This window comes from Dermacentor andersoni, chromosome 2 (genome assembly GCF_023375885.2).
Source record: "Dermacentor andersoni chromosome 2, qqDerAnde1_hic_scaffold, whole genome shotgun sequence".
NCBI lineage: Eukaryota > Metazoa > Arthropoda > Arachnida > Ixodida > Ixodidae > Dermacentor > Dermacentor andersoni.
In genome coordinates, this window is record NC_092815.1 from 41,279,319 (window position 1) to 41,307,073 (window position 27,755).

The 27,755-nt window shown below is 42.8% G+C and overlaps 1 protein-coding gene and 1 long non-coding RNA gene across 2 annotated transcripts; one reads left to right on the plus strand and one right to left on the minus strand.

Moving 5' to 3' along the window:
• The first annotated feature begins 429 nt into the window (after positions 1-429).
• Positions 430-23,293, plus strand: LOC126542414 (protein Abitram). The gene is made up of 5 exons (XM_050189478.3): positions 430-639; positions 12,361-12,412; positions 16,953-17,082; positions 18,243-18,389; positions 23,011-23,293. Exons 1-5 carry the CDS (start codon positions 516-518, stop codon positions 23,194-23,196), a joined length of 639 nt encoding a protein of 212 aa, XP_050045435.1. The 5' UTR covers positions 430-515; the 3' UTR covers positions 23,197-23,293.
• LOC129387735 (uncharacterized) lies at positions 12,421-26,155 on the minus strand. Its single transcript, XR_008614924.2, has 3 exons — positions 25,951-26,155; positions 25,505-25,603; positions 12,421-13,619 (listed from the first exon to the last, which is right to left on the minus strand). It is a non-coding gene; the product is annotated as an uncharacterized lncRNA (long non-coding RNA).
• Between the last annotated feature and the right edge of the window lie 1,600 nt (positions 26,156-27,755).

A 27,755-nucleotide genomic window follows, 5' to 3' on the forward strand; every position in this document is an offset into this window, starting at 1 on the left:
CGCGGCCGTTGCCGCAGGGATCTGGCACACGGCGTGATTTATGATTAGAAATCAAAAGTGAAGGAATAATGAAAAATGAATCGTTAAGAATTTGCTCGCAGGACATAGCGTCATGTGTTTATGACGGCCGGTTTGGTCGTCGTATGCAGGCGAACTGCTCGACGCGCGTCCGACAGCTTTTGGTCGGTGCAAAACGTCATGGTGGAGCGTCATCGCTGCGTCAGTGTTTGCCTTTTTCTTTGCGTAGATGTCTTTGTACACTGTCGACAGTGATTCCCACACTTTAGACGTATATCGCATACGTCTCGAATTCGAACTTTATCGTTTCGTTTCTGTTTTATTGGGGGGAAGAAGGGCGCTAACCTAGCAAGCAACGTCACTGGTGCTGCCATCTCGTGCGCGAACGCAGAGGCGGCGCGCGGCTGTGTTTCCCATTCAACACTTGGTGGCCGTAGAACCGCGCTGTACAGCGATTCATTTCGTAGCGCAGTGTCAAGTTTTCGTTGAGTACCAAAATGTCCGAGCTTCCTGAGCAAGATTCTCCGTCGATATCGAAACAGTCGCTCAGGTTATGCGATCGAATCACGAGGACCTTTCCCAGCGTCACTGAGCGCTATTACAAGCCACGATTTCTTTTCGGTAAGTTCACCTGCTTCCGAGTCCTGCTAATCGCCGACCGTGTGCCAAACTTCACGTGGTCGTTACCATGAGACGTCATTACACTCCGCGATGTAGTGCTACCAGGGTACTACTACGCTACCGGTGACGTAATTTGATTTTCAGATTTGGCTGCGCGTTTCGGTGCGGTATTTAGTCTGGGTCAGCGCACTACCGCGGTTGAAGGTGAAATCGTGGGTAGTCTCGTGGCGGCGCAGTGCTGGGGTGGCGCGTTTCAGTTTGAAATGTCTGAAGTTCAAATGATATGCCAAAGAAGAGCAGAGAGGTCACTTTCGTTCCTATTTCTTGCCTGTCGGTTGCACGCATTTCGTAATTTCGGGTGAAACCACGGAAGGTGGCGTTTCGTGTCAAAAAGTGCGTGCTGCAGTTCACGCATATCGATGCATAAGCATTCGCGTTTCTTCGTGTTGACATGAGCGGTCGGGCACGTTCATCAACATTACGAGCAGTAAAACAGCGCTTAACAACAGGACGAGGAGAGCGCTGTTTTACTGCCCGTAATCGTGAACCAACCAACCCAAATGCGTACTCTTCGTCATCAACATGTTGCGCATTACCAGTAAGAAGCTAAGTGCAATTTCGAATGAACGAAGGCGGCTGTGAACTGTACGTTCAGAGGTTTGTTTTCTTCATTTTGTCGTCATAGAGCAGGCTGGTGCCGACCGCTCGAGGTCTGAAAAACAAGGTTCTTAGCAAGAACGTTGTTAAATTAAGAAAGTACTCGACAACATCTATGAAAAAGGCAGACTCAGCTCGACCTTACAATGTTGGATATAGGTTGACTAATTTACGCCGACTTACTAAAAAGGGACTTTTTCTATCGTGCTAGAACTCTCGGTCTGCTCTCAGAATTCGTCAAGCTCTTGCTGTTTTGTGCGCAGGCTTGGAAAACTTATGCAAGCTTTTGTTATCTAAAAGTGCACATTAAATTGTGCAGATACTAAGATTTTCATGTATGTTGTACAAATCATTCATGTTTGCTTAGCAAAGTAAAAACCAGCGCATGAGAACATTGCACTGAACAGGCATGGTTAGTGCCAGTCCTGAGGCTGCTAAGTGAATACACCTCTCTTCATAAAAAAAAGCTGGAAGCTGGTTTGTTAAGGATCTGCCCTTCTAACTTAGAAGTTGTGAAGCACATCGAAATAGAATTTAAAAAAAATTAAGTATGCTTTAATTCATTAAATCATATATGTTGAACATGAATGCATAAGAAGATAACGGTGAAAGTGAAGGTAGCGGAATACGCCAAGTAAATGATATTGACCATAGTGTAGCATCATGCAAGTTCCAAAGAAAGGAATGTGAACCACTTTGTGAGCTTTGTGGACAAATGCTTTCAGTCAGCAGGCTACGACGCTGTGAACATATTAAGAACGCTGTAACGTCCCAGGTGTCATTTGCAGTGTTCAAGTGTGATTCCTTATGTGATTAATAATAAGGCAGAAACACTTGTCACAGGGAAGTTTCGTGAATTAGCATTTTCTGCACTTATGCTGTCTATGTAAGTTGTAATATGGTGTCAGCACTTATAAGTAACAAAATTAAATTAAATTATGGGGTTTTACGTGCCAAAACCACTTTCTGATTATGAGGCTCGCCGTAGTTGGGGACTCCGGAAATTTGGACCACCTAGGGTTCTTTAATGTGTATATAAATCTAAGTACACGGGTGTTTTAACATTTCGCCCCCATCAAAATGCAGCTGCCGTGGCCGGAATTCGATGCCACAACCTCGTGCTTAGGAGCCCAACACCATAGCCACTAAGCAACCACAGCAGGTTTATAAGTAACAAATTCATTGTGAAGTGCTCACGTAAATGCATCAGAGGAAATGGGCATTATTCTCAGGTATCGCGATTACATCTTTTTTCAATAAGTGTGAAGCGTCTCATAGCTTTATGAAAAATTTTTTCAGGAAGACGTTAAATGGGGCACTTTAGTCAACATTTACCACAACTTTGACAAACTGGTGTTTCAGGGCTTTTGTAATTATAGTATGTGTAGCAGCTGGTACCACCTGCCAATCACCGTGCAGCCAATGACTCATCAGCCTCCAATTTGAACAATGAAGTGCCTCCACTTCTCATAGCTGCATGGCATGAGGGGCATGCACGAGTTCAAGGCAAACACTAGAGACGGTCTGAGAAGGTTGCACCATCATGGCTGAGCACCTGCTCTTCAGACACAGTGCAGATCACTGGGGGCAGACATTGGCCATTTCTTGTCTCAATACAATACAATGCAATACAATTTTTATTCATTCGGATATATACAAACTCAATTACACTGATCTGCCTAGGCATAATGCACTTGTTTGGCAGATTAGGCAGCTGGTGGACTTGGTGCATACAGTTCCAAGTTTATATGCAGAAAAATTAATCTGCAGAAAACTAAAGTAATGTTTAACAGTCTCGGAAGAGAACAGCGATTTACAATAGGTAGCGAGGCACTGGAAGTGGTAAGGGAATACATCTACTTAGGGCAGGTAGTGACCACAGATCTGTATCATGAGATGGAAATAATCAGAAGCATAAGAATGGGCTGGAATGCCTTTGGCAGTCATTCTCAGATCATGAACAGCAGGTTGCCATTATCCCTCAAGAGAAAAGTGTATAATAGCTGTGTCTTACCAGTAATCGCTTACGGGGCAGAAACCTGGAGGCCTACGAAAAGGGTTCTACTTAAATTGAGGACGACGCAACGAGCTATGGAAAGAAGAATGATGGGTGTAACGTTAAGGGATAAGAAAAGAGCAGATTGGGTGAGGGAACAAACGCGAGTTAATGACATCTGAGTTGAAATCAAGAAAAAGAAATGGGTGTGGGCAGTACATGTAATGAGGAGGGAAGATAACCGATAGTCATTAAGGGTTACGGACTGGATTTCAAGGGAGGGGAAGCGTAGCAGGGGGCGGCATAAAGTTAGGTGGGGTGATGAGATTAAGAAGTTTGCAGGGACGACATGGCCACAATTAGTACATGACCGGGGTAGTTGGAGAAGTATGGGAGAGGTCTTTGCCAAGGTAAATATACCTGGTAGAGAAGCTTCCATAGGAGCCCATACGTTCAAAACATGGTGGTCCATCGGTGGTTCATGGGGCTTAGCGCCATCTGTATGTGGTGGGAACACTTCCGGCGGAAGAAAAAATAGTGTGACGCCATGTCCGTTAAAAGCAGAAGTGACGTCATTTTGTTTTCGAAGGCGCGAAATTTGTTTTGTTGGCCTGCTTTTGGAGCTATGTATTCAAATACCCCACCATTCGACTTGATGGGCGTTTCAAACTTTCAGCACGGAAAGTGATGCAGGAAAAGCCAGCCGTATGGTTGCCCAAAATGGCACCCCTGCACAGAACATACTTTCTTTGGAGGCCGACGAAAGCTTTAGGTGTAGAGTGCTGATCCTATCGTCGGACGCCAAGCTCATCGGCCGGCGCAGTCTCACGAAAACAACTACACAATTATGTGGCAGTCGTAACTCACTACTTTTGACTGAACAGATTAAGAAGCGATGAAGCTACCCGCGTCACCAAATTAGACAAACTTCGACAAGCAAGAAAGCGCAAACTGTGAAGGGGGCGTATTTCAACAGGTATACTTTACGAGTATTTCAAGACGTGTATTGCATTGCGAGTGATGGTGGCGTCAACGCCCCCTCTAGCGATGGGCGCCGAAAATAAATGCATTTATTAATAATGATAAAATGGAACAAACTTGTATTTTCTTAATTCGTCACGAATATGTAAAATTGAGCAGGAATTTTATTTTCGTTGAATGAATCTAACTGTGTCTTGCTTGAATTAAAAAACGCTTTTCTCTTTCCCAATGTTTGTTCCCTCCAAACATAGTCGCGCTTCAATTGCTGCTCCCATAAACCCCCTTGCTGATGTCGGTGACAATCTGTACTGAACCGCTTTTCGCCCGAAGCTTAGCGACCTATTTGGATCAACCTTGGCTTTGCCCTGCAGTGGGCGTAACCAGGCTGATGATGATGATGCCGAAAATAAGATATTAATATTAAAATAAAATGAAAAATGCTTCGTGCACTGTATGTAGCGCAATAAAACATACATACAGAGCATACTGACACAGATATATGTAACGAGAAAAAGGCCACAAATTTCATCATTTCAGGGATAAGTTCAGGTAATTTATACAAGAACTACAGTTGATGCACACATTTTGTTTTGACCATTAATGCAGTAGAGATCATCATCAAGCTCATTCAATGCGGCTGGTACATAGAAGCTTCCCATATTCTTACTGTAGTGCATAAGAACATGCAGTTTGACATAGCGCTCTGTCTTGCGCAGTGTTATCTCCTCGTTTACTGGGGTCTTGTAGTTATTGTTGTAGTAATATAGCATGTAATTACCGTGAAGCGAAAAAGCTCATGGATAGGCAACACTCTCGGCATACTTAGTTTACCTTCTATTGTTGCTCATTGCAAATAAGTGCCATAAGTTGTAGTGTTGACCATTCTTATTGCAGAATTTAAAGCTTGAGCCTTAAAGCCTGAGCAATTACCGTATAGCGTGATTCTATATGTAAGAAGAGGTTCTACCAATTATTTATAAATTAGACACTGAAGATAAAGTGGGGATTTCCCTCTAAAATGGCACATCATGGCCGCTATGGCTCTTGTCTTTTTAGCAAGCTGACTAACGTGATTCCATGTCAAGTGCTGATCCCAGAAAATACCAAGGTACTTAATAGCCGTTTCCACTGGCAGACAAATGCATTTACATGGATAAAAATTTAATGAGTGCAAGAATAATGCTTTAGAAAACGAAATTGCTTTATGGGGATTCCTAAAACGTGTGTTTTCTTCTTGAAGTTTATGAAAATTGAATTCTGTGAGGGCCAGTCAACGACTTGGCTGATGTCTGCCTGGAAGCTTTCCACTCCTATATTAGTGTTACTAGCCTGAAGTACCAGCACTGAATCATCCGCGTATTGAAACACTCTAGAAAAACGTGCTCATGTTATTTTTTGAAGATCTCTTTCTTTACCAATGTTAACTACCGGTGCACCTTCAGCTTTCTTGACCAGTATTCTGCCATTTCTAATCCAGACAAACTTGTACTCTCGCTGCCTGGAAAGCTGGCGGCACTGCCAGAACAATTCTCTTTGAACCCGTGTCAGATTTTCATTTATGAATATGCACTCACTGCGTAGGGCACTTTTCTTTGCCAACCATTTATCTGTAGTGTCTTGATCCACAAACTGAGCAATGATCGGTGCGATCTTGTCTTGCTGCGCTTTCAACTGATGCACTGCTTTGAAATCATGCCACTTAGGTGCAGGAAGTTGCAGCTTCGTGCTTAATTCTGTCAAAATCTGATAGAGGCCTTGGTTAGGTGACTCTGGTATGCCATTTATTTCTATATTTCAGTGCTTTGTGTATTGTTAAGTGTTTCCGACAGAAAGTTTGACAATCAGAGTGTCCTTTTCACTCAACTTTGAATGAGTTCCTGCAACATTTTCTTCACTTCTATAATTTCAGCTTCATGATTATTGGCTTTTCACAGAACCTCATAATATTTTCTTGCTAGCATTTCTATCTATTTTTCGATTGCTTCTGCTGTTACAGATTGCTTATTCACCATTTTTGAAGGGTATTCAGTCTTTTGAGGACATTGGCAAGCTTCATCCCCCCCATCCCACTCCCATGTGTAGGGTAGCAAACCGGTTAAGCTAAACTGGTTAACCTCCCTGCCTTTCCTTCTCCACTTTTTCCTTCCTTCCTTGGCAAGCTTCTGGCTCGGACCACCGATCGAAGCACTTAGGGAGGCAGTAGCTTCCCCATCTCTTTCCTCATCGCTGTCTAAGTCAGACTTGCTGTTGTCTTGAACATCTCTCTGTGTTTGACACACCTTACATTCTCATGCTAGCATTTCACTACTCTGTAGTTTATTGAATGCCTTTATAGACACCTGAGCATTTCCCAACTTGGTACAATTTGCTACAAGCACTACACGTTGACGCAGATTCTTCCGAAATAGTCTTCGAACAACAATAGCACTGTTGCGACGCCATGTCTAAACACTCTTTGGACAGTCTAATGGAGTTTCGTGCATAAAAATGGCTTCTACCATAATTAAAATGACCTTACCTAAGAGCAAACAAGAAAGTCAGTCCTGCAAACGGCAGCCCACCAGACTGCAAGGCAGCATTCCTTGTTCTCACTTTTATGCAGTCCAGGGTCCCATGGTTGGCGAGGTCAGCCTCGTTCCAACATGCAGTAGTGGAGTTACCTTTCGGTGGCTTGTGCTTCACCTTGCTTCTTTGGCATGTGTGGCAGTAGCAGAAGGCTAAGGATAACCATCGTCACCTAAGAGTAAGCAAGAAAGTGAATCCTGCAAATGGTGCCCCACCAGACTCCAAGCTGTATCACTTGTGACTACTTACTTGTGGCTACTTACTTGTGGAATGCAAGTTATATTACTTGTGGCCTGCCACCTTCATTTGTCAGCCGATGTCACAAAATTGGTGACTTTGAGATGAGGAACTCTTACTAGAGCACCGAGCCCGAGCTGCCTGCCAATCAAACATCATGTGACATTTCATAGGAGCATCTACCGAAATTCTGACCCTCAGATTTACATCTTGGCTGGCTGAGGCGAACAGCCCAGTTCACCGCTTCAGAGATCTCTTTGCAGACATGGAGGTTCCATCGTGTTGTTTTGGCCGTGTCGCTTGAGGTAGTTACCGAATTGCTCAACTTGATTCTCACACCTGCACAGTCCAACCCATACATGTTCTGATGTCTGACCTTCTGAGGCGCACGTCCGCTTCCGACCTGCTCCGACTGTAAGTGATCCTGGCTAAAGAACTTGGTGACTCTAAGCCTTCACAACTCCAGCGTCACTTTCAACAGCTTCTGAGGGACAAGGCAGCTACTTATGACCAGGACCTCCTCTCTGAGCTGTTCCTTCAGCACCTCCCACCCAGCTTTTTCATGGTGCTTGTGTCTACTACTGGACTATCACTGGATCAGCTCATCCAGCTGGCCGACTCTGTCATGGCAGTCGCCCTAAAATTGGCGATGATGTGCACGGCACAACAGGGGCAAAGGACGGAAAGGAACAAGGGTGACAAGCACCGACTTCCAACTGAACTTTATTATTGTCAACACACATATAGCCTTAGCAAAACTAAAAGATATCTTGAATCCCCGTCGTTCCTTTACATCCTCTGTCCGCTGCTGCGCTGTGCACATTTAAGCCCCTTCATCAGCTTATGACAGCAGTAGCAGTAGTATGGAGTTGCTTTAGTGCACATCATCATGGATTACAAACTGGCCTGGGGGGTATTCTGTAAGTGTCCACCTAGCGGATCTGTCCATTTCATCTGCAGCTGAAATTCCGATTGGCTGAGCTGGGGTACACATCGGAAGGATACAGGCTCCCCCAGCCAGTCGGCACTTCAGCAGCAGATTAAATGGACATGTCCACCAGGTGGACATTACAGAATACCACCTGGTCTCACACCTTGCCTAACGTTGGCTTCGTGGATGCCTCGTCTATGCTTGAGGAATGATGGAGTCAGACCACAGATGCCTGAAAATACATTGGAGGTATATATATGCCTTACCTGTGGCCCCCTCTACTTTGAACTCTTTCTGCCTGGTTTGGTCGCTGGTACGTCTAGAAAATTTGACTCACTACCCTGCCCAAGTACATTTGCACACTGTTAGTTTATTGTGCATTGCCATTACTTTGTGGGATAATATGTAACAGCAGTATTTATCATTGTTACCTTGTAGATGCGAATGGTGTTAAATGAGGTGGTTACATACTTTATAAAACCTCCAGATAACAGCATGTTTCATTTTGACTATTTTCCTTGCATAATTGGGGAGTCAGACTGAACCTGGAACAAACACCATACCTTAATCGGTATTTTGGCTGGAACTGAACTGAGGCTAGAACTTACATTATTGGAACACACCTGAACCCCAACCAAACCTGAATGGAAAGAAATAAAAGTGGTAATCAGTACGGAGCAATACTGTTCAAACATTTTGAGTGGTGCATGGAATCAAGCTATTTATTAGGCTAAGCAAAAAACAGCTTTCTTTGCACAGTTGGCCCCACCTGACTTGTAGCCATTCATTATAAACAAGACAGTCTGTATGCAACAGTTGTGACAAGTGCTACGAAAAATTGCAAGCACATAGGCTGAGATGCTTGCTATTCCGAACTCATGCCATTTTAGCTGCTGTTTGTGGCGGAAACAATTTTGGAGGGCCTTTAAAGGACCACCAACTGTGTTGCAACATTGTGTTACGACCTCTCTGGCCTCTCTAACACACAGTAGAAAATAAAGAACCTCAGCTACAGTAACTATGAAATCCTTAAAGTGTGTACACAAGGAGATATGCAGAGAAGAAAGGAGGCGACGCAGCAAGCCACCAGAGGAGCATGTAACCACACTGCTGGCGTGAGTGAATGTCACTGTCTCCACAAGCTTGTTGGCATGTTGTCACCAGGGCCGGGATAATGTAGCGATGCTATTCCAATGCTTTTCAGTTTGGTGCTTTGTCAGTGACCTGACTGGTCCTCTACCCACAATATCACTGAGATTGGCTGGCTGTGAATTGTGGATGCTGAGGAATAGAATAGAGCAGAAGGATTCCTTACACTATACGGACCTAGTGGTGCATGGTGGGCGTCAGTTGCCCCACGCGATAACATTCAGTTTTGTTGAGGAGAGAACCTTAAACAGTGGAAAATCATTTTTAAACATGAAGAAAAATGCTGTGTTGCATGCACATTGCTGCTCACCACGACACTTCACTATGATACTGAAATTACTTAGGTGGTGTGAACGGAACCCCATCAAAATTCACAGCAGCCAGTGTGAGCCACTAGGATAAAAGATGGTGAGGTGGACTTTTTTGGTACTGTCACACAGAGTGAGATCATGTCATGTGAGGCGCCGTGTGTAGAATTGAAGCAACGTCCCTTCTTTCTTACAAAGCACTGGTCACATGAACTCGCATAATGTCAGTAAAGAGTGCATACTTTCCTGAGCCCGTGAGGTGTCAAATTTGCATTTGTGTTCCCTTATTTTTTCTGTGGGATGTTCTTTTGTGGAGTCATTATAAAAAAAGTTTCACCCATGGTGATTGGGTTCTATGCTTTTCTATAGCTTTCTGGGGAAGGTGATACATATGAAACAAGTCGTCTCTATATTCAAAAGGAGTTTTCTTTTTTCCTCATGGGTAATTATTGCTTGTCATCACATTGCATGTGTAATGGATGGTATTTTATCCTTAATTGAGCTTTTAATTTGCTGTTGTAGTTGCCATGAAGATGCTTTATTATTTTCTGCAGTGTTCTGTCACTAAATTACAATCATCAACTTATGCAGGAACAATATGACACTGTTTTAATAACCGCTACTGGACTTCATGTTTACAAGATACCCAATTTTTTGGGTAATTATTACACATTAATAATATTATCACAAACATATTAATAAATAGTGCTATTCACGGCACTAAGTAATAAAAATATATGCCTGTCCACAGAATGTTTTCGTATCTTGCATGTAAAGCAGATTTGCATACCTGCCAACTTTCCCAAATGTTTTGCAACTTTTACGAATGTGGAATTGTTTTATTAATGTTTTGTCAAGTTTTATAAAGATACTGTTTGTGAAAAGCTTTACTTGTTGGTCGCTGAACCTTCTGTTGGAAGTTTTCCTATAGCAAATGGGCTTGAGATGGCTGCTTGCTTCAAACAAGCTTATACAAACAAGTTTCTGAAGCAGAAAAAATCTGCAACATCAAAGCCGCTGAAATGACTTAATGGGATATAAAAAACAATGTGCTGCTTGTCAGTCTTGGCTATTCTAACTTTGCTGCTGCTGCTTGTGGGAAGCGTCTAAAGCTAAACAGTCATAAATGAATTACTTACGTATCCCACAAAAGATGTGCGCTCGAGGCAAGCTTTAAATGAAGTCACGATACCTTCCACCTCCAGCCTCTTGCCTGAAGGAATTTTATGAATTTTAATGTTCATAGGTTGGCAGGTATGCGCTTGCCACCTTTATTTCTCTCGTTCTTATGTATGTGTGTTCAATATAATATGCATAAACCCAGCCAGACAATATAAATGAAAGCTTGTAGAAACATGTATGTTTGCAGTAGCTATGGAACACTAAATTTACATGCTTGAAATGGTCTAAAGCATCATCCTGTTCTTCATGTGCCAGTGAAGTCCACTCTTAGTCCTTCTAGATCAAAACTTGCACACAAGCTAGTTAATAGCCTTATGTTCCATGTCACATGAAATCATGAGGCTGAAAAGCACTGTGCTGAACTGGTCTGCAAACTAATTCCATGTTGTGAACAGGTTCGCAAACCATTGTAGTTTCTTATTTTCCAGAATCGAAACTGTAGCGGGATGAAATCAAAGCTAGATGCACTTTAGCCACCAGCATTTTTTTTTCGATTTCAGCTCCCTGCATCTGACACAATATCTTAAATTTGAAGCATCTGTGTTATTCACTTCATCTGTACATCTAATACTTCACAAAAGATGCTTTTGATCAAACATTAATGGTGAACAAAAGTTAGACCATAAATTTGATTTTAAAGGTATTTAGGTGGCTGACTTTGAACAGCAGCGCCTCATAGAGATCGACAAAGTTTAAAGGCATCCAGTGATCTAAGCAAGCTTTTGTCACATTCAGCGAGTACTGAGAGCTGTGGAGTGAAAATACTCACAGAAGTAGGGGACAGTGAGCAAGCTGGCTTCAAGCCAAACTTCTGCTGAATCTGTGCTGTCGAGTCCCAGCTCCCTCATTTTCTGTACATTTCTGTGGTTCCTCTTATCCAATTTTTGTCATGTGCGAAATGCTAAAGAACTTGGAGCAGCACAAGTGGAAAGGACTGATTTGGTGGCATAGGAGATAGCTCAACATGCTTAAACATCGATGAGCTCATTCATGGAGCTGTCATGAGCCCAACGTTTTGTGGCACGGTGCAGGTGTGTTTGCAGAACTTCAGCAGAGAGTAATATCATGTGGCAGCCTGGCATGTTTTCCAGACGCTCTGCAGCACTGCAACGCTCTAGGCGTTTAAAAACTTGACACTGGCTGCAATAAAGCAAGGATAATCATCATCATTCTATTTATGTCCACTGCAGGACAAAGGTGTCTCCCAGCGATCTCCAATTACCCATCTCTTGCACCAGCTGGATTGGCTGGAGTAAATGGATGTTTGAGGTGTGCTTAAGAATAGTTCAAACACAAAGATACAAAGACAACATGACGAGTTCTGGCTGCTGATTTTACTTCATTTATGTAGAGTGCTTCCATTAGCTCGCTAGCAATCTGGTCATGACTTATCAATAATTATTGTGCCCGCAACATGCAGCATTCAAGAGCATGCACCACGGTGGCTATCTGCGTAGCGTTGTATGTCTTTTATGTGCTGTTGTGCACCAACTAGCCCAACATGTGTATGTATCATTTGGATGTTCAGTACCGTGGTTATGGTGTCAGTAGTTGGGAACATTTAAGGAGAAAATGCTGAACTACAAACTTTTCTGTCAGTAGTCAGTATTGGCTCATCATTAATCTTTTTTTTTTTGCTTACATGAAAATGGAAGTGATGCTCAAGTATAGTGGCAATGATGATTGGGGAGGCTTCTGCTTTCTTTTGATTTCAGATGCAAATGGAAAGAAAGGACACGATCAGTGTGCATTGTTCCACTCAAACAGGTGCAGTAACACTTCTGATTTGTGACTTCTACACTGTCTCTTCAATTGGCATCAACATATTCATAAAATTTGTGTGGACAAGTACAATGTGCAGAGTAACTACCCATGATTGTCTGGGCAAGGTGTAAATGTGCCTCTGGCAATCATGACCGGTGCAAATTGTTTTCATGCTGTGAGGAGACCACAATTACTAGTAAAATACTGTGCAGTCTTTCAGCTACAGTGCCAACTCTCTGCTAGGTGACATCACAAATAGTGTGATGTCTGCTGTGGAGGTGCTTTGTCATTTGTGCTAAGAATCCCTGCAACCAACCTGGTGATGGCAGTTGAGATAGTAGCACCATGGCTGGGGTTAGGATTGGCCATTTGGTGGAGAAGAGAAAATGGTGACAGCTTGATATAGATTTCTAAAGCATTTTCACACCTCCCCATAGGCTTGTAGGAACTACATGCTTGCCAGTGTGAACATGAGTATCGAGAAATGAGCACTACGTTGAGCATAAAAAAAAAAATTCGAATTGCTGGGAAGGATTATCTCGTCGAGGTTGCATGAGGCTCTGCGGAGCTCCGCCCTCGACGACCAAACCTGGGTGACCCAGCACGCCTGCGAGGCGGCGGCAAGGCAAGCCCTCGACGTCCCTTCGTGGGAGGCTTAGGCCCGGCCATCATAAAGTGCTGGTTCTACAATAAAAGTTTATTCCTCCTCCTCCTCCTGGGAAGGATTACAGCTTGTCTGTTCAATATAGGTTTATGAAAAAATTATTGTGTAAGAATATTCCTTTACACTGCCTTACATGTGACCCTTGACAGCCAGCCTTTTGTCTAGACATTGTTCAAGAACACCTTTAAAGGAACTGCCATGTGACCTGAGCAGCTTGACAGGTTTAAGTAAGGATACTATACCTAAAAAAAAAAAAAGATTTATTATCGCTCATAGGACAATCATCGAACTTGAATTATAAAATTTTGTTGATGGAAACAGCTCCACATACATAAGCCAAGTAACACCAGACAAAGAGAGAGACAGAGAAAACTTTATTCAAAATCCTTGCTGGGGTCAAGGGAGACAGGGTGCCGATAGACTAGTCCCACCAGAGCCTCCCTTTCTCAGCGTTGTTAGTTTTGTTACATATGGTGTGCGTGTCACACAGTTTTGCAGCGACTTCAGGTACTTGACTGTTGGTACATGCCCTGTCATTTTAGCAATCTGTGTGAGAACAAGGAACAGGTGACAGTTAAGTAGGCTACAGACAGCACGGCAAAATTAAGTCCCATATATGTCACTGGTGCCACCGTACCGCGAACTGTTGCGGACACCTTACATTTCAAAACTATAGCATCTTTTCTCTACTGGAATGTGTTGCTCTTTTCTGTTAGCATACGGTTTCCTATATATGTTTGCTGCCCCAGAAGAATTATACTGGTGTAGACCTCCAACATGATGCATGCAATGGGGTCCAAAAGACTTGTACGGCTTAAAGCGGCACGGCTTTAGGAGGCACTGAAACACTTCAAAAGCGTGATAAATACGTGTTCCCCATCTGTAGACAATACTGCTGTAAACATGCATGCCAAATATTATTCTGGTGTATTCAGTGAGAAACCTACAATATTGCACAACAGATTGCTTGCTCCCTCTAGTGACTTTCACTCTCCCACTTTTTTTCCACTCTATGTTATGGCGGCGATAAAGTTACAACTGGCGCAACAGCCCAATGATGTGAGCCATTGGGTGACTGTTCCTGAACATGAATTACTGATGAGCAAAAGCTCGCACACATGTGCACACCCTTCCATACTTTCTTGTTTCCTGGGAAACAAGGAAGGGGTGGCTGTTAACACGTACTGCCCATCCTGCCACTGCTCCTTTGTCGCTCTCTGGCACTTTTGTCAAGCTCCGGCATTGCAAGGTTAGCCTAAGTAAGCCGCAAAAAGATGGAAAAGAAAAAAAACAGAGAAGTATGCAGTGTATTGCTGTCTTTATTGGCCTAGCTGAGAGGAACCCATGAGTTAATGGGGAAGGAAGGAATGGGGAAAGTTAACATTGGGTTCTATCTCCATTCTTTCCTCAAAATGTTTTTTGGTGGTATATTAACTGAAAGGCATTGCACCTATTTCAATGTGTCTTGCAAGTTTCCAAAAAGGTGTTTCAGGGCTCCCATTAAACTAAAAGATAATTTATACTCCTGGTAAGACAAACTAAAAGGGATAATGAAAATGTCTTTGCCTTATAATAAGTTTGTCTTAACAGGAATTATTCACAATACAAAATAAGCTATTTCTGGTGCAGCTAAATGTCCATGTCACAAGACAAGAAATGAAATAGCATTAAAATTAGAATTCAGATGTAGAAATATATATTCAGTGGATTTTTATGATGCAAATAATATCTATGCATTCTTAAACAATTGAGCAAATCTTACTTGCCAATGCTTTGCAAACCTGTGTTATTTTGCAGTAGCTGACGTTTCAGCTAGTTAGCTAAACATTGTTCAGCTCCTTCATGTTGTTTTAAAAAAATGCGCTAAGGTATTCACAGTGTTACCAGCTGTATCGTGTGAACACTGCTAGGCAGTGTTCTCACCTTAATTATCAGCCTGCAATACCACTTTGAGAACGGCCTCAATTAGTGTTTCTAATGTATTAGCCCTGCTGGTTTCCACATCATAATCAATGCTGTGTAGCTGTTTGTGTCTTCAGAAACACCATTTGCTTCTCATGCAGTTAGCAAAGTAACCTTCACCAAGTCTGCCAACTTGGGCACCTCATTGCGCCAAGTAATAGACATCACTGGTGGCTGTGGTAGCTTGCTTTAACTAATTAAGTGTTGTTAAGGAGATTTGTTTGGGGCGGGGGGTTCTATCGGAAACCAATAATATGCTCACACATTGTTCCTAATATCCGAAAATTCAGCTTAACTGAGTTTGTTTTAAAAGGCCCTGAAACAAAACTTTTCTAACTAATCATAGAATGGCCTCACCATTAAAAGTCGTCACCTCGTTAATCTCCTGCTGCAAAATTTTTCAAATCTATCAAGTGTAAGCGGAGTTAAGATGTAGTCATTGCACTGATGAGCAGCTTTCGCTCTCCTTTTGTCTCCACTAGCATGCGGGAAGCTGCACAGGGAAGGTGGCAAGGGTGGCCAGGCTTTGTCTAAAAGTTGAGCATCTCACAGGCGGCACCTACTCTAGTTGCAGTATCTACTCTACGCAACTTCATTTATTTCGTTCTCACTTATTTATAAAAATAAGTGAAAACACTTTTTGCACTTTTGAGTACAATGAATGAAGAGTCTTATTTTGCATTTTTCATTCATAAGCCAACTCGTGTACATGTTTGTGTGCATAGCATTGCCATATATGCTTACACTATGTTGAAATGTGCAACTAAATGGTTTAATATATAGAGGTGCATTACAAAAAACCCTCAACGTGCATATATTTCAGCAGTGAATGAGCTGGTAGAATCTAAGAGTTGTGCAGGAGTTAATTCTTCTTTTTATTTGAAGTTTCAGGAATTGCCATGCATTTGTAATATTTTTGGACCGGCTGTGGTGGGGTAGTGGGTTTGTCGTTGTGCCAGTAAGCAAAAAGGCGTGGAGGATCAAATTCTGGCTACGGCGGCCCCATTTCGGTGAGGGCAATATGCAAGACCACCCAGTACCATGCATTGGGTGCACGTTAAAGAAACCCAGGTGGTCAGAATTATTCCGGAGTCCCCCACTATGGTGTGCCTCATTATCATATTGTGGTCTTGACACGTAAAACCCTTAAACAGAACAGTCTTGGGTTGCAGTGTCAATATTTTGTCTTTAATTGGATGTTCTATTCAGCTTAATTATAAGTAATTATTTAATACAGCTGTTGTTGCACTTAAGGATTGTTTTCCAAGAAGCTAGGCAAAGTTTCGCTTACCTGGATGCTTACATGGATACAGTGATAGAATGGGAATTCAGAGGCTCCTATTATGCCCTCTTCTTAATTGTGGCTGCAATGTAGCCAATAGTGTGTGGCTACTTATACACAAGTTATAGCTGTCTAATTTTGAAGAGATTTCCTTAATTGCTTGTGATATAACATGCTCACAGAGGTTTCTTAAGATCATCATTATGTGTCTAGCGGTGAAGTAATCAGTTGCACACATTCTTCCAGATAATAATAATCAGAAGGTGCAAGTTTCACTGGATAGTTACAGTATCTTAAGCTTGGCTGCAATGCATTTCGTGCTGGTTCTTAAGTTTTCACATCTTCTAATGGTTTGTTATGGGCAGATGTGGCTACTTTGTGCACAAACTATAGATACCTTTAATGATTACATGCAGTGGTCCCAAAAGTGCCCTTTGCTCTTGGGAACAACAGTTGTATGTAATGTCACATTCAGCATCTGGCAAACCAGAGTCACGTACACTGATATAACTTTTTCACCTTGGTGACAAAGAACCCTTGAAAGTACTATTTAGTGGCCTTGTATACTTTTCATTAGAAAATAATATGTGTACATCATATGGTGAATGCTGATACATCTTGTTCCTGCTTTTCAGAATTGTGCTTGTTACACTAGCTCCATCTCACCCCATTATAAGAGAGAAGAAGACAGTCACAAAGGTTGATTATCAAGTAAATGAGAAATTAAATCGCCTCAACAATCAAGTGTCTGGGAAATGGAAGAAGGTGAGCTCATATACAATTGGCACTTTCACAATGAAGCTCAAGTTATGGCATTGCTTTCTGCAGCTTGGTGTGGCCAAAGGTTGCCAGCTTTATAGGTCTGTCTGAAAATAGTAGTTCTTGTAAGTGCTCAGTCATAGTTGGCCCTGAATTTATTTTTTTTATCTAAGTTTTTCATTATCGCAGTTGTCGTGTCACTGTAGCATGATTTCATCTTAAAACGTTTTACTTTGTGTAGTGGAGAGCTAATTTGAACTGCTGTTTTATCATATTTAGCATAAGCGTTTTAATATTTTACAAGTGCATGCTTGACGAAGGTAGCTAAAATCGCTTATTACAGGACACTCACCACAAAGGCTATGTAACTGTATCTTGCAGATGGGAACTTGTTTTATGAATTATTGTTATTATTTTTTGTAATCTATTTGATTTTTCTGCACTAGCATAAAACAGTAGAGGCAGGCAGGGGACACATCATATTTTAATTAATGCCTTAAGTCATTTTTTTATAGTTCTCATATGTGCCTCCACCAAGTTCGTTTAATTAATTAATTACTATATCAATAAAAACTGATTAATAATAAAACTGAACCAAAGGTCTGTCACTAATGCGCCAGGCTTCTGCAAAAGAGGAAAAGGGAAAGAAATTGGTCAGGATGGATTGCGGATCTCACTCACACATGCTTATTAGCACCTTACTATGATGTACTAACTACGCATTGAGCAGAGGCAGTAGATTCAGGTGCTGTGCAGACATGGCTCATGGTGCAAAGGAACTAAAATGCATGAAACTTTTAACTTGACAGAGTGAATGACACAAGTACAGATTATTGCTAGTGTCTGCATATGAAATCAGTTGTCTACCAGATATATTGGCTCAGTGTATTGTGCTCATATTTGCATAGCTGTGATACCTGTGAATCATCGAAACCACACTGACATTGGCATTAATCATGGACAGACTGCACTTAGGATGACATGTTTGTCACTTAATGATTGATTGATGTCTCTAATCATGAGTTGGTAGGAAGTGCCTGCCTGTGATGGGGGGGGGGGGGGGGGGAAATGCAATGAAAATTTTGCATCAGTACTTCTCCATGACACATTTATTTTGTATGATGATACTTTTCAGCCTGGCTAATAGTTTGCTACCTTGTTTGTAGGGTGGCCAGAAGCTACAAAAGGAATCTGCATTATGTATCGTAACCTGCTCAGATGGAGAGATCTATACAATAACAAGCACAGTCCCTGGTAGCCTGATAGAAGTTAATGACCATCTGACCACTTCACCAGAGCTTTTGACTGAAAAGGTGATAATCTTGTTCCTTTGTTTATTGTATTGAGTGCTGCAACTTTGGATTTTGTAGTAGGTGTAATGTTTGCGTTCTCTGGTTTACCTGTCTAGACACATGAGTGGAAAAACACCCTTGCTTGGCAACTGCTAAAGTTTGTTCCACGCACAAATAAAATACAACTGACCATTCTAGGAGAAATTAACAGCAAGTAGAAAATTTGAAAGTGGTTAAGTGCTAGTTATCTCCATATTGAGATGAAGCCGCTTAGGTTGAGGACCAGTTTAGGTGACGTAGGTCAAATGATGTAAAGTGGAGACTGTTGACCTGTTGTATTATGCATTGCTGCACTGCTATTACTCTGCAGTTTAGTTTTTAGACTAGTAAACATTACATTTGCTTCAGGCATTACTAATTTGTGCTACAAGACTTATTGCTTATTTTTGGTTCTTAAACAACATAGCACTTTTACTGGTCCCAGCTTGTATCATAAAAGCTTTCTTTGCTTAGCCCAGCACTTTTTCACATCTTTCAGTATATCGGAAGATATTGTCACATTGTAGTGATGAACAAAATAGTCTCAAAACTGTGAATGATGAAACTATTTTTCATTAGGCAAACCTGTGCCTACAAACGCAAGTTACACTCAAAGCACAATGATATCGGCGAACACAATCAGCGATAGTCCAAATCTGATCAGCAGGTCAAGCGCATTGGCTTTTACACATCACTCATCGAAAGTTGTAGTGTAGTCGCTGGTGCCTGCGTGGTTCCCGGAAACTACTGCACAATTCGTGTCGTGCATGCAGTCTGATAATACATGGTTCTGCGAGGACGTACACAACAGGTAGAATGAATGATAACGTTTTTGTAAGTTGCAAGTCATGCAGGTGAGTCTTGTGCTGAGTGATGACATTTAACATTTGTTAGCTGGTGAACAGCAATCACGGGAGAACGATAAACAAGCACACGTATCAATACGCGCACACACATATATATAATATTTATAGGTAATATCCTCGCTGGCTTATATGAGCACTGCATGTTAATCTCTAAATGTTAATATCTAAAGTAGTGCCAGTGCATGCACCTCTGTTGTGCATAACAAAACAATGAATAACATCATAAAACATGTACATTTATAATGTCACCTCATAGGTATCTCTAATGCACACAGACGTATTAATGGCATAGTGCTTGACATTCAATGGTTTCTTTGAAATTTCTCATATTTGGCCTACAGCCCTGTTCTCTGGTCACTGCATGTGTGCCAAAGTGTATGCGCCCATTCCTGGCCAGTCCCCAAGAATTGCCACTGTGATACAGGGGGTACAGAAACCTTAAATGCACTAACATATGTGTCGTTTTTTTTTTGCATACACTCTCCACACCATTCTTTCCCCGACAAGAATCAAATATTGCCAACATCTCATAGTGTGCATCCATCTGAACTAGTGGTTGCATTGTGGCATAGCTTGTTAACAGCATAGGGCGCAAACATACGCATTGAACGAGATTACACGTTATATAAAATGAAATTAGCGACAGTTATTTGTATATTGAATTTAATTAGCCGCTATGTGATAGCTTCACTTTACAGGTTCCAACATGTATTTTGGATGGGCGAAATTTCTATTTTGGCTTTCACTGGAAAAAGATATCATTATGTTGCTGGTCCTGTTGCTAAACAGCAATATTGTTTTTGTCCAGACCACATGGACATTGCAAAGCTCGCTTGTACAAGCATGATGACGTAGTGATTTATAGACGTTTAAAAGTTGCCAAAACAGCATCTGCTCTTTACCTGTTGTCATACTCATGGCACCTTTCACATTCTCTAACATGTCACTAAAAGCCCTCCTTCTCGAAACCTCTATATCATTTCTTATGCTGCTGGTAACATTTAAAACCAATGTTATGGTATATTTATATAGCTGGACATAAACACCCATCATTTACATTCTTCATATTTTGCACCTTCAGGATATAATGCACAGTCTGTCTGAACAGGTAACTTCCTCTATCCTACTGGAAAAAATAAGTGCAAAACAAATTCCAATGCTGCTTTTGCCCTTTGCAACCACATTACTGTGGAAGTAGTGTTTTTCCTAGATATAATGGTTCTTGAAAAAGATACTAATACTACTTTGCTTGACTTTTCCTGTGCTGCAGTTATCTCTATTGTTTGTGTTATAAAAATGTTACTGTTTGTATGGCTCTATAATTTTCTGTGTAATTTGTATGGATCTGAAAAAGGTAGGAATCTATGTGTGTCACATGCAGATATTTTTTGGTGTATGCTTGGTGTGATGGAATGAATGTGTGAAAGAAATTAGCTCTCACCGAATGAAACCTAGCTGCTTGCACCTGTATATGTCATGACGGGTAAGAGCAAGCGTATTTGAATAGTGGAGCTGTTGCAACAAATGAGATGTGCACTTCCTCACAATATTCAATTTTGTGTTTATTCAACACTAAATACAAGGCAAGAAAATTCTGCTTATTCTTTTTATTCATGAGTACACTTATTCGCTTGTTAATTATTTTTAGTGCAATCTCCTTGTTTCAATATACCACACGTTGAAGTGTCCCCATAGTTGACGTTATCATTTAATTAACTTCTCATATATGCAGTGCTCCTCAGTGCAAGACCTGCATGGTGAATTGTTTTGCATGTCACATCTCCAGTTTGGTCTCATTCATATGACAATTACGTTCATAGCTTGCATTAACAGCACAAAACAGATTACAAGACATATAAAAAGGCTATTAACCATGGATTTGCACACTGCCTCGTCAAAAGAAAGAAAGAAGAAACTTTGGATTGAAATGTAAGATAGTTCATAATTATTGAAGTATTTTTAATATGTAGGCAAAAAGAATTACGTGTATCTTACAATAAGATATATTTCCATGAGTAGCGCTTACTAACTGCAAGTCCAGCTTATAGTCATCACTATATTAACTTGCCTGTTGAATGGCTTTGCCAGATGTTTGACCCAGTTAGGAGCCAGTGGATAGAAGTTTTATTACAACTGGTTCTCCTGCATTCTGAGCGTAGCTTAACAAGGCAAAGAAAATGGCTTTAGTATTTGTGGTGATATATTGATTATCTAATAAAAGCTTGACTGGCACTGCATATGTGCTTGGCAGCATGTGTATTTAAATGAGCAAAACATTTTTTTTGAATGCATTGATATTTGTGGATTGTTACATGCCAAGCGCAGGACTACTACATTTTGCAGAGAGAGAGAGAGAGAGAGAGTGAACTTTAATGAGAACCAGCAGTTTAGCCGGCTGGGCCTAGGCCTCCCGCGATGGGACATCGAGGTCTTGCCTCTTCACCGCTTCGTAGGCCTGCTGGGTCGCCCAGAGTTGGTCGTTGAGATGGGATAAAAAAATTTTTCATACTCATGCTCATTTGTACAAAGTTAGCTATGCAATACACAACTGAAGGATGCCAATGGTTTAACTCTTTCTTTACCACATTTCTTGTCCCATGCATTTGATTTAATTTCTTGATCAGCCATGCCATGCACCTCAAACTAGTACCTGAGCCTCTGTGTGCTATTATGTCCAGATATCCTAGTAAATAGTAGGGCCATCTGAACAGGCTGTTTCACAGCAGTAAGTGGTCAAACTGCTAGCCAAGCTCCTGCAGAAGGTCTAACTTAACTCAACTGCACGTTCGTGTCTGAGAGAAAACTCCACACAATGGAAATCATTTCTCATAATGAGTTGTACATACGCAGTGGACACACTAATGAATAAAAGTGACACACAGTGAGAAAAACTGAAATTGTGCTCAATATTACTGGAACATAAGAATCGAAACATGTACTTCGCATCGATGTGGTATGTATTGAGGCATCGTCAAAGCTGTGAAGTTGTTAGGACGGAAAATCAGGCAACCAGACAATTTACCGAGTCATCACGGCTGCTCTCACTTAGGCTATAGTGTAGTCGTGCATTTTCTAAATTTGAAACTGCGATGCCTACTGTATGCCAATTTCAACGAAACCTCTTGTTAATGTTTTACATTGGGAACCCCAGTTTGTGTAAAATATTGTCAAACTTGTCCAAAGATAAAAGTGGTAGTCTTCGGTTTTCATAGTTCAGTGTGTTTCTTGAATTCTGAAGTGAGTGTTTGGCACCTTGTCAAAAAGATGTAGATGAAATTGACTGACTTCTAGGGCAGCATAAGAAAACAGTTAAGAGAAATATGAATTCGGCCTGACTGCATACTCCTGATTTCTGTGGGAAAAGTAAAGACCATAGAACACTGTGCAGAAGCATGGCAGAGAGACATGTAGTGTTTGCTTAGTGGTAATGTGCAGCCAGGTTAACCTTCCCGTCTTCTGTCACTTAATGAACAACACTTTCCCATAACTGAACATTATGCATTGCCGAAGAGAGCTTGGTCCACAAATCGTGTTTTGCAGTGGGCGAACAGGAGCACTCTTAAAGGGCTCTCTCAAAGGCTCCCATTGGTTTCGCTGCCATCACTGAAGCTACAGCATGAGGTCTGACAAAATTGCTGTAATTTGGCATACTGAAAGATTATTAGCCAAATCTGGAAATCATTAATGAAATGCAAGCACTATTTCTGTGTTGTATGTGCTGACTTTAATTCTCGCAGCCATGGTCATCTGGCTACATTGCCATTGTTCTGCCTCCGCTAAAGTTGGACACAGTGCTGCTGGACACCATGACATCGCCTGAAGCTTATGTGGCAGCCAGGAGGGAGTTGATACCCATGTGCTACATCTCGGATGAAGAAATGTTTGTTCATCAGCAAACGCCACTTATTATGGAGGACGCTTAAAAGAATGTTATGTGTACGGCTTTGCTCTATTTATGTTCTGCAGTTATACTTCTTTGTATTGTGCTTAGTTGAACTAATAAAGTGTCATTCCTTTTTCTTTGTTACTCTTTTTAACTATGACCAAGCAACAAACTTTAAAAAATGGTGCAGTTGTGGAGGTGTCATAGTAGCCCCATCTCGCCAGAAGTATAAGTACATTGATGTTGGCTGGGTTTAGCAAGGCCCGTCTTAAAGCTGTACACTACCGAAATCCGTGCACCAGCTCCTTTGCGCCCCCTGGACATAGTGAGAGGCTGTGGGGTTATCATTTCTCGTGAACATGATACTGTTATTCATGGTAGAGCTTGTTGACATCACCACTCCCGATAAGTGTTCCAAAGGTCTTTAAGCAAAAATCAAACACTTGCACTCTTGAGACCTTTCATCTGCTGAAAAGCAAGCTAGTTGTACTATCAAATTGGCACAGCCTAGATAAGTTGGAAGTATATGATCGCCATGTTTGCTGATAACTGCGAACCATATTTCCTGTTCACTGGTTAGTGTAGTAGTGTCCCTTAAAGGTATCTTATAATAGCCTTGCTGTAAATGTACGGAAGTTTCAAGTGCGTCATGTTCTACGTAAACATAACACAGGAAGGCTTTTAAGGCACCAACTCGCCTCCAAAGTCTGAAGCAGAATCACTGTCTACGGTCTTCTTGGTTCATTTGCCTGATGGTAACACTACTGTGCGAATACACGAAGACAAAAACAGGAAAAAGCTACGTTCCATTCTGCTGCCTCTTCTTTGTGAATTCATGAAGCAGCTACTAGTATTATCATCAAGGTCGGCTAAGCATGCGAGACATATTTTGCTCCTTGGGTACGAAAATTGTCACCACATGTTTTGGTTCACATCACAGCAGGGCCAGATTTAGGGTATACATGTAACATCAATGAGGGACCCTTATCAAAACAGAATAAGGTGAAAGGGAAGGAGAGTGCACTCAATTTTGGTTCCTAAAGCTAACATTTGAGATTGAGGCCACATGTCAGAAGTGTCAGTATTGGAGCCTGAATATATTGTGCAGTTGAATAGCAAAGGTATAGCAAGAACATTGTAGAAATATGAACAGTATTACACGGCCTCCTCTGCACGGCCAAAAAAATCGCTGAGAGCTGTGTGCTCTCACAAAGAACAGAGGTGTGTCATATTCACGAAGTGATGGTAAATTCAAATGACTATGCTGGTTTCAATCTTCGCTGGCTAAACCCAAGCATACCTGTCTTAAACTCCGGAGTTATTCTTTTAGTAGAAGTGAAAACACTACCTTCCCACACGTACCTTGACACTTGTAGTACAATATCAGGGACTCCATGAGCTACCGCGTGTACAAATTAGAACAATCGGTTCGTTTAGTTCACATTTTGTTTACAGAACCCTTGTCGTAGACGAACGGATTGAGAAGCTAGAGGCCGCGGTAGCGGTAATGTCTCTGGGGTAGCAGGCACTCCGCGCCCCACTTTGCTTGGACTCGTCATGCCTCTGTGGTGGCTTAATTGTTGCGCCGTGTGTGCTTGTATTGAGCAGTCAGTGACGCAAGACTGTTCGCGAGGCACGAAACGCGTGACATTAATGAAATGTCACGCACCGATCGTCGATCTCGCACGGCAATTTATCAATTGGAAGTTTGCGTTTAAATCTCCCGTCAGATAATGGTTTTACATGTGGTGTTATACCTTGCGATGGTTCATGCAGCCTATTGTCTGAAGCCTCTCGTGTGTCATACGTGCCTCCGAAGTCCGTTATCGTGCAAAATTTTACTTGCTACAGCAAGTTATACTTGGCGTTGTCACTGGTTCGTAAATTTATCTATACCATCTGATGTGTCATATGTCTAACGGTGAAAAAAAAAGAAGAAAAGTGAAAGAAGACGCATAGGTGTGCGCCTAAATCTCAAAAGCAACAATCATCATTCGCTGGTGCACGCAAGATGACTCCTCAGTACCGCGCTACACTAGCTGTAACCGCGCTGCAGCAAAGTTTCACAAAGTCACGTAGTATCTGTACCTCACTAGCGCAAGTTTGTCAGCGTTGTCAACGTTAGTGGACATACCGTACCTTCTTTGGTCAACGCACACCTGAAGAGGCTATTGATGAGCAAGAGACGTATGTCAGCGGCATTGTTCGGAAAGAGCCCGAACTTGCTATCGGAAGTCCATTTCAGTCACAGTTTTAGGCGATGCATACACATTTTGACTAATTTTATGGTATATGCATTATTAATACATATACTGGCTGAACCACATATTTCACATGAATTCACTTACCTTCTCGGCTTGATATCTCCAAACAACCGCCCATGTACGACAAACCAATGGAACGTGTCTTTTTTGACGTCTCCACGCAACGTCCTTGAACACCAGCATCTGGAACGCACAACATACGCGGGGCCCCATTTGAGTTTGAGCCATGCGGTTGCCCGGGACTTGAGTCTAATTCCGACAAATACCTGTCCGCACCTCAGGCTGTGGCACGCGATCTGGCCTACGGCCTCTCCCGGCCACTGCCCGTGGTGCGGGGTCAAGCTAACTCTCGCCCACGTAACGTGGTAATGCTCGAACAGGCCCCCAAAATTCAATTCCCCCTGTTGAGATCCAAAATCACAAATGGGGGGGGGGGGGGGGGGGCGGACCTGGAGACTCAAAAGCGTATCCTCGACCAGGCCCGGCGAGTAGCTCTGGCCAGTGCAGTTTTGCAGTAGAGAGCCACTCACCCGCTGCGAACACCACTGTCCTTTTCATTCAATAAGATGTTGTTCTATCTCTCGGAACGGCGATGATGCTGCGGCCGAAACGCACTTGATGAATTTGCTCCCATAAATTTAAACCAGCCAGCCACCCGAAACGAATTATACTACCGCACTCGTACACTGAGCATCACGCAGCCATTCTATACGACGCATCTTCCTATGAACATGGTGACGCACCGCGATAAATGCGTCACCCGGCAGGCGCGCATGCGGATATCGCAGCTCCGAAAAACGGAGCGCTAAATCGCTCCATGCGAAAGAGGTTTCACTTTTGGCCTAGCGTTTTCCCACCCGTATGTTGTTAATTACATACTTTCGGCTGAGGCGCAGACCTGGCGGTGTTCTTTGACAGCAGACTGCAAGACAGCGTTCTCATTCACAGTAGGCTGCCTAAAATTCGCTGCTGTTCTGGAGACAACAAATTGCAATGCAGGACGTCTATGGCTTGGCACTGTCTTTGTAAAAAAAGGTTTTAAAACTTCACAAGGGGCGTGAACCGTTACAAGGCTTTGCGGCGGTGATCCCGCCTGGCGGCCTGGCGCTTGAAAGTTCGGCCGAAAGAGAGGAGCACTCTCAATCTCGCTATACCTGCGATTTGGAGCTACTGTATAGCTGGCGCGTAAAGGGCTGCAGGTATGCTAGTCGGGCCCTACGGCAGGCTCTATTAGGCTTTCAGTGCCTTTGGAACTACAGGCGATTGTCATACCGTTAATAAGTGTCAGTTGAGTTAGCGGAGCAACCATCTGCATAAGCAGACGTCGCAGCGTGTTATGCTGTCTGCGCTACTATTGGGGAGCATTGGAATGTGACCTTGGGCGCCTTAATTACAGCACTGTGGGTGCGACGGCGCCAGTTCTTCGGTCCTTACTGCACAGCAGCGAAAGTAGTCGCGGGGACCAGGTTTCTGGGTGAGGGTATACGTAAGTCCCCGTCGAGGCATTTTGGCAGCAGTGAGAAAAGAAAGAGAGAGAAAGAAGTAGAAGAAACACAAGGAGGAAACATCACGCAAGGACTAGTCTCATACAGAGCGCTAAGGAAAGGAAAGAGAAAGCGATGCGGCGGATAAGGAATTAGAAAAAGACCGAGCGCCAGACGAAATGCGAGCGCGCGGAGTGGCCATCTGTGGTCGCATGGCCTCCCAATTGGCTGCGCGCGCACGCACGGCGACAAGCTGGCGCGTCTTCGCCGTCGTGCACGGCAAAGTTGGCGCGCATGTGCGGCGCGCCCGGCGACAGGGCTGCCACACGGAGACGCGAGCAGCAGCAGCAGTAGCAGCAAGAAACGTCCTCGAGCACTTTAATGAAGACGGCTCGCGGCGGCTCACAACTCGTCTGCCTGCTGCAGCCTACAGCCGCCGATGCACACGCGCGACCCACCCATCGCCGTCTGGCCACACAGTGAGTGCGCATTTACCTCCCACCAACACGCGCCACGATGTAGTCCTGCAAAGTTGCGTCGTGCGCGTTACAACATCGCCTTCGGGAGACATACGGGTCTAGGTGGACATAACACCAGCGCCGATAGTCTGCAGAACGTGAGTGTTGCGCCATCAGACCATGTCCTGCCGAGGACGGACGAGGGCGGATGTTAAGATCTCATGCGGATGAGGGCTGATGTTAACGTGCTCTTTCTGTAACCGTTGCGCCGCCCTGTTTGAAAACAAAAGTTTTGGAAGTGGCTTCTTGATGTCTTGAGATTGTTAAAGCGAAGCTTTCTTTGCCTACTCTCCCTGGTCTGGCATGGCTCCCCGGCTGCTGGGTGTTGTTGGG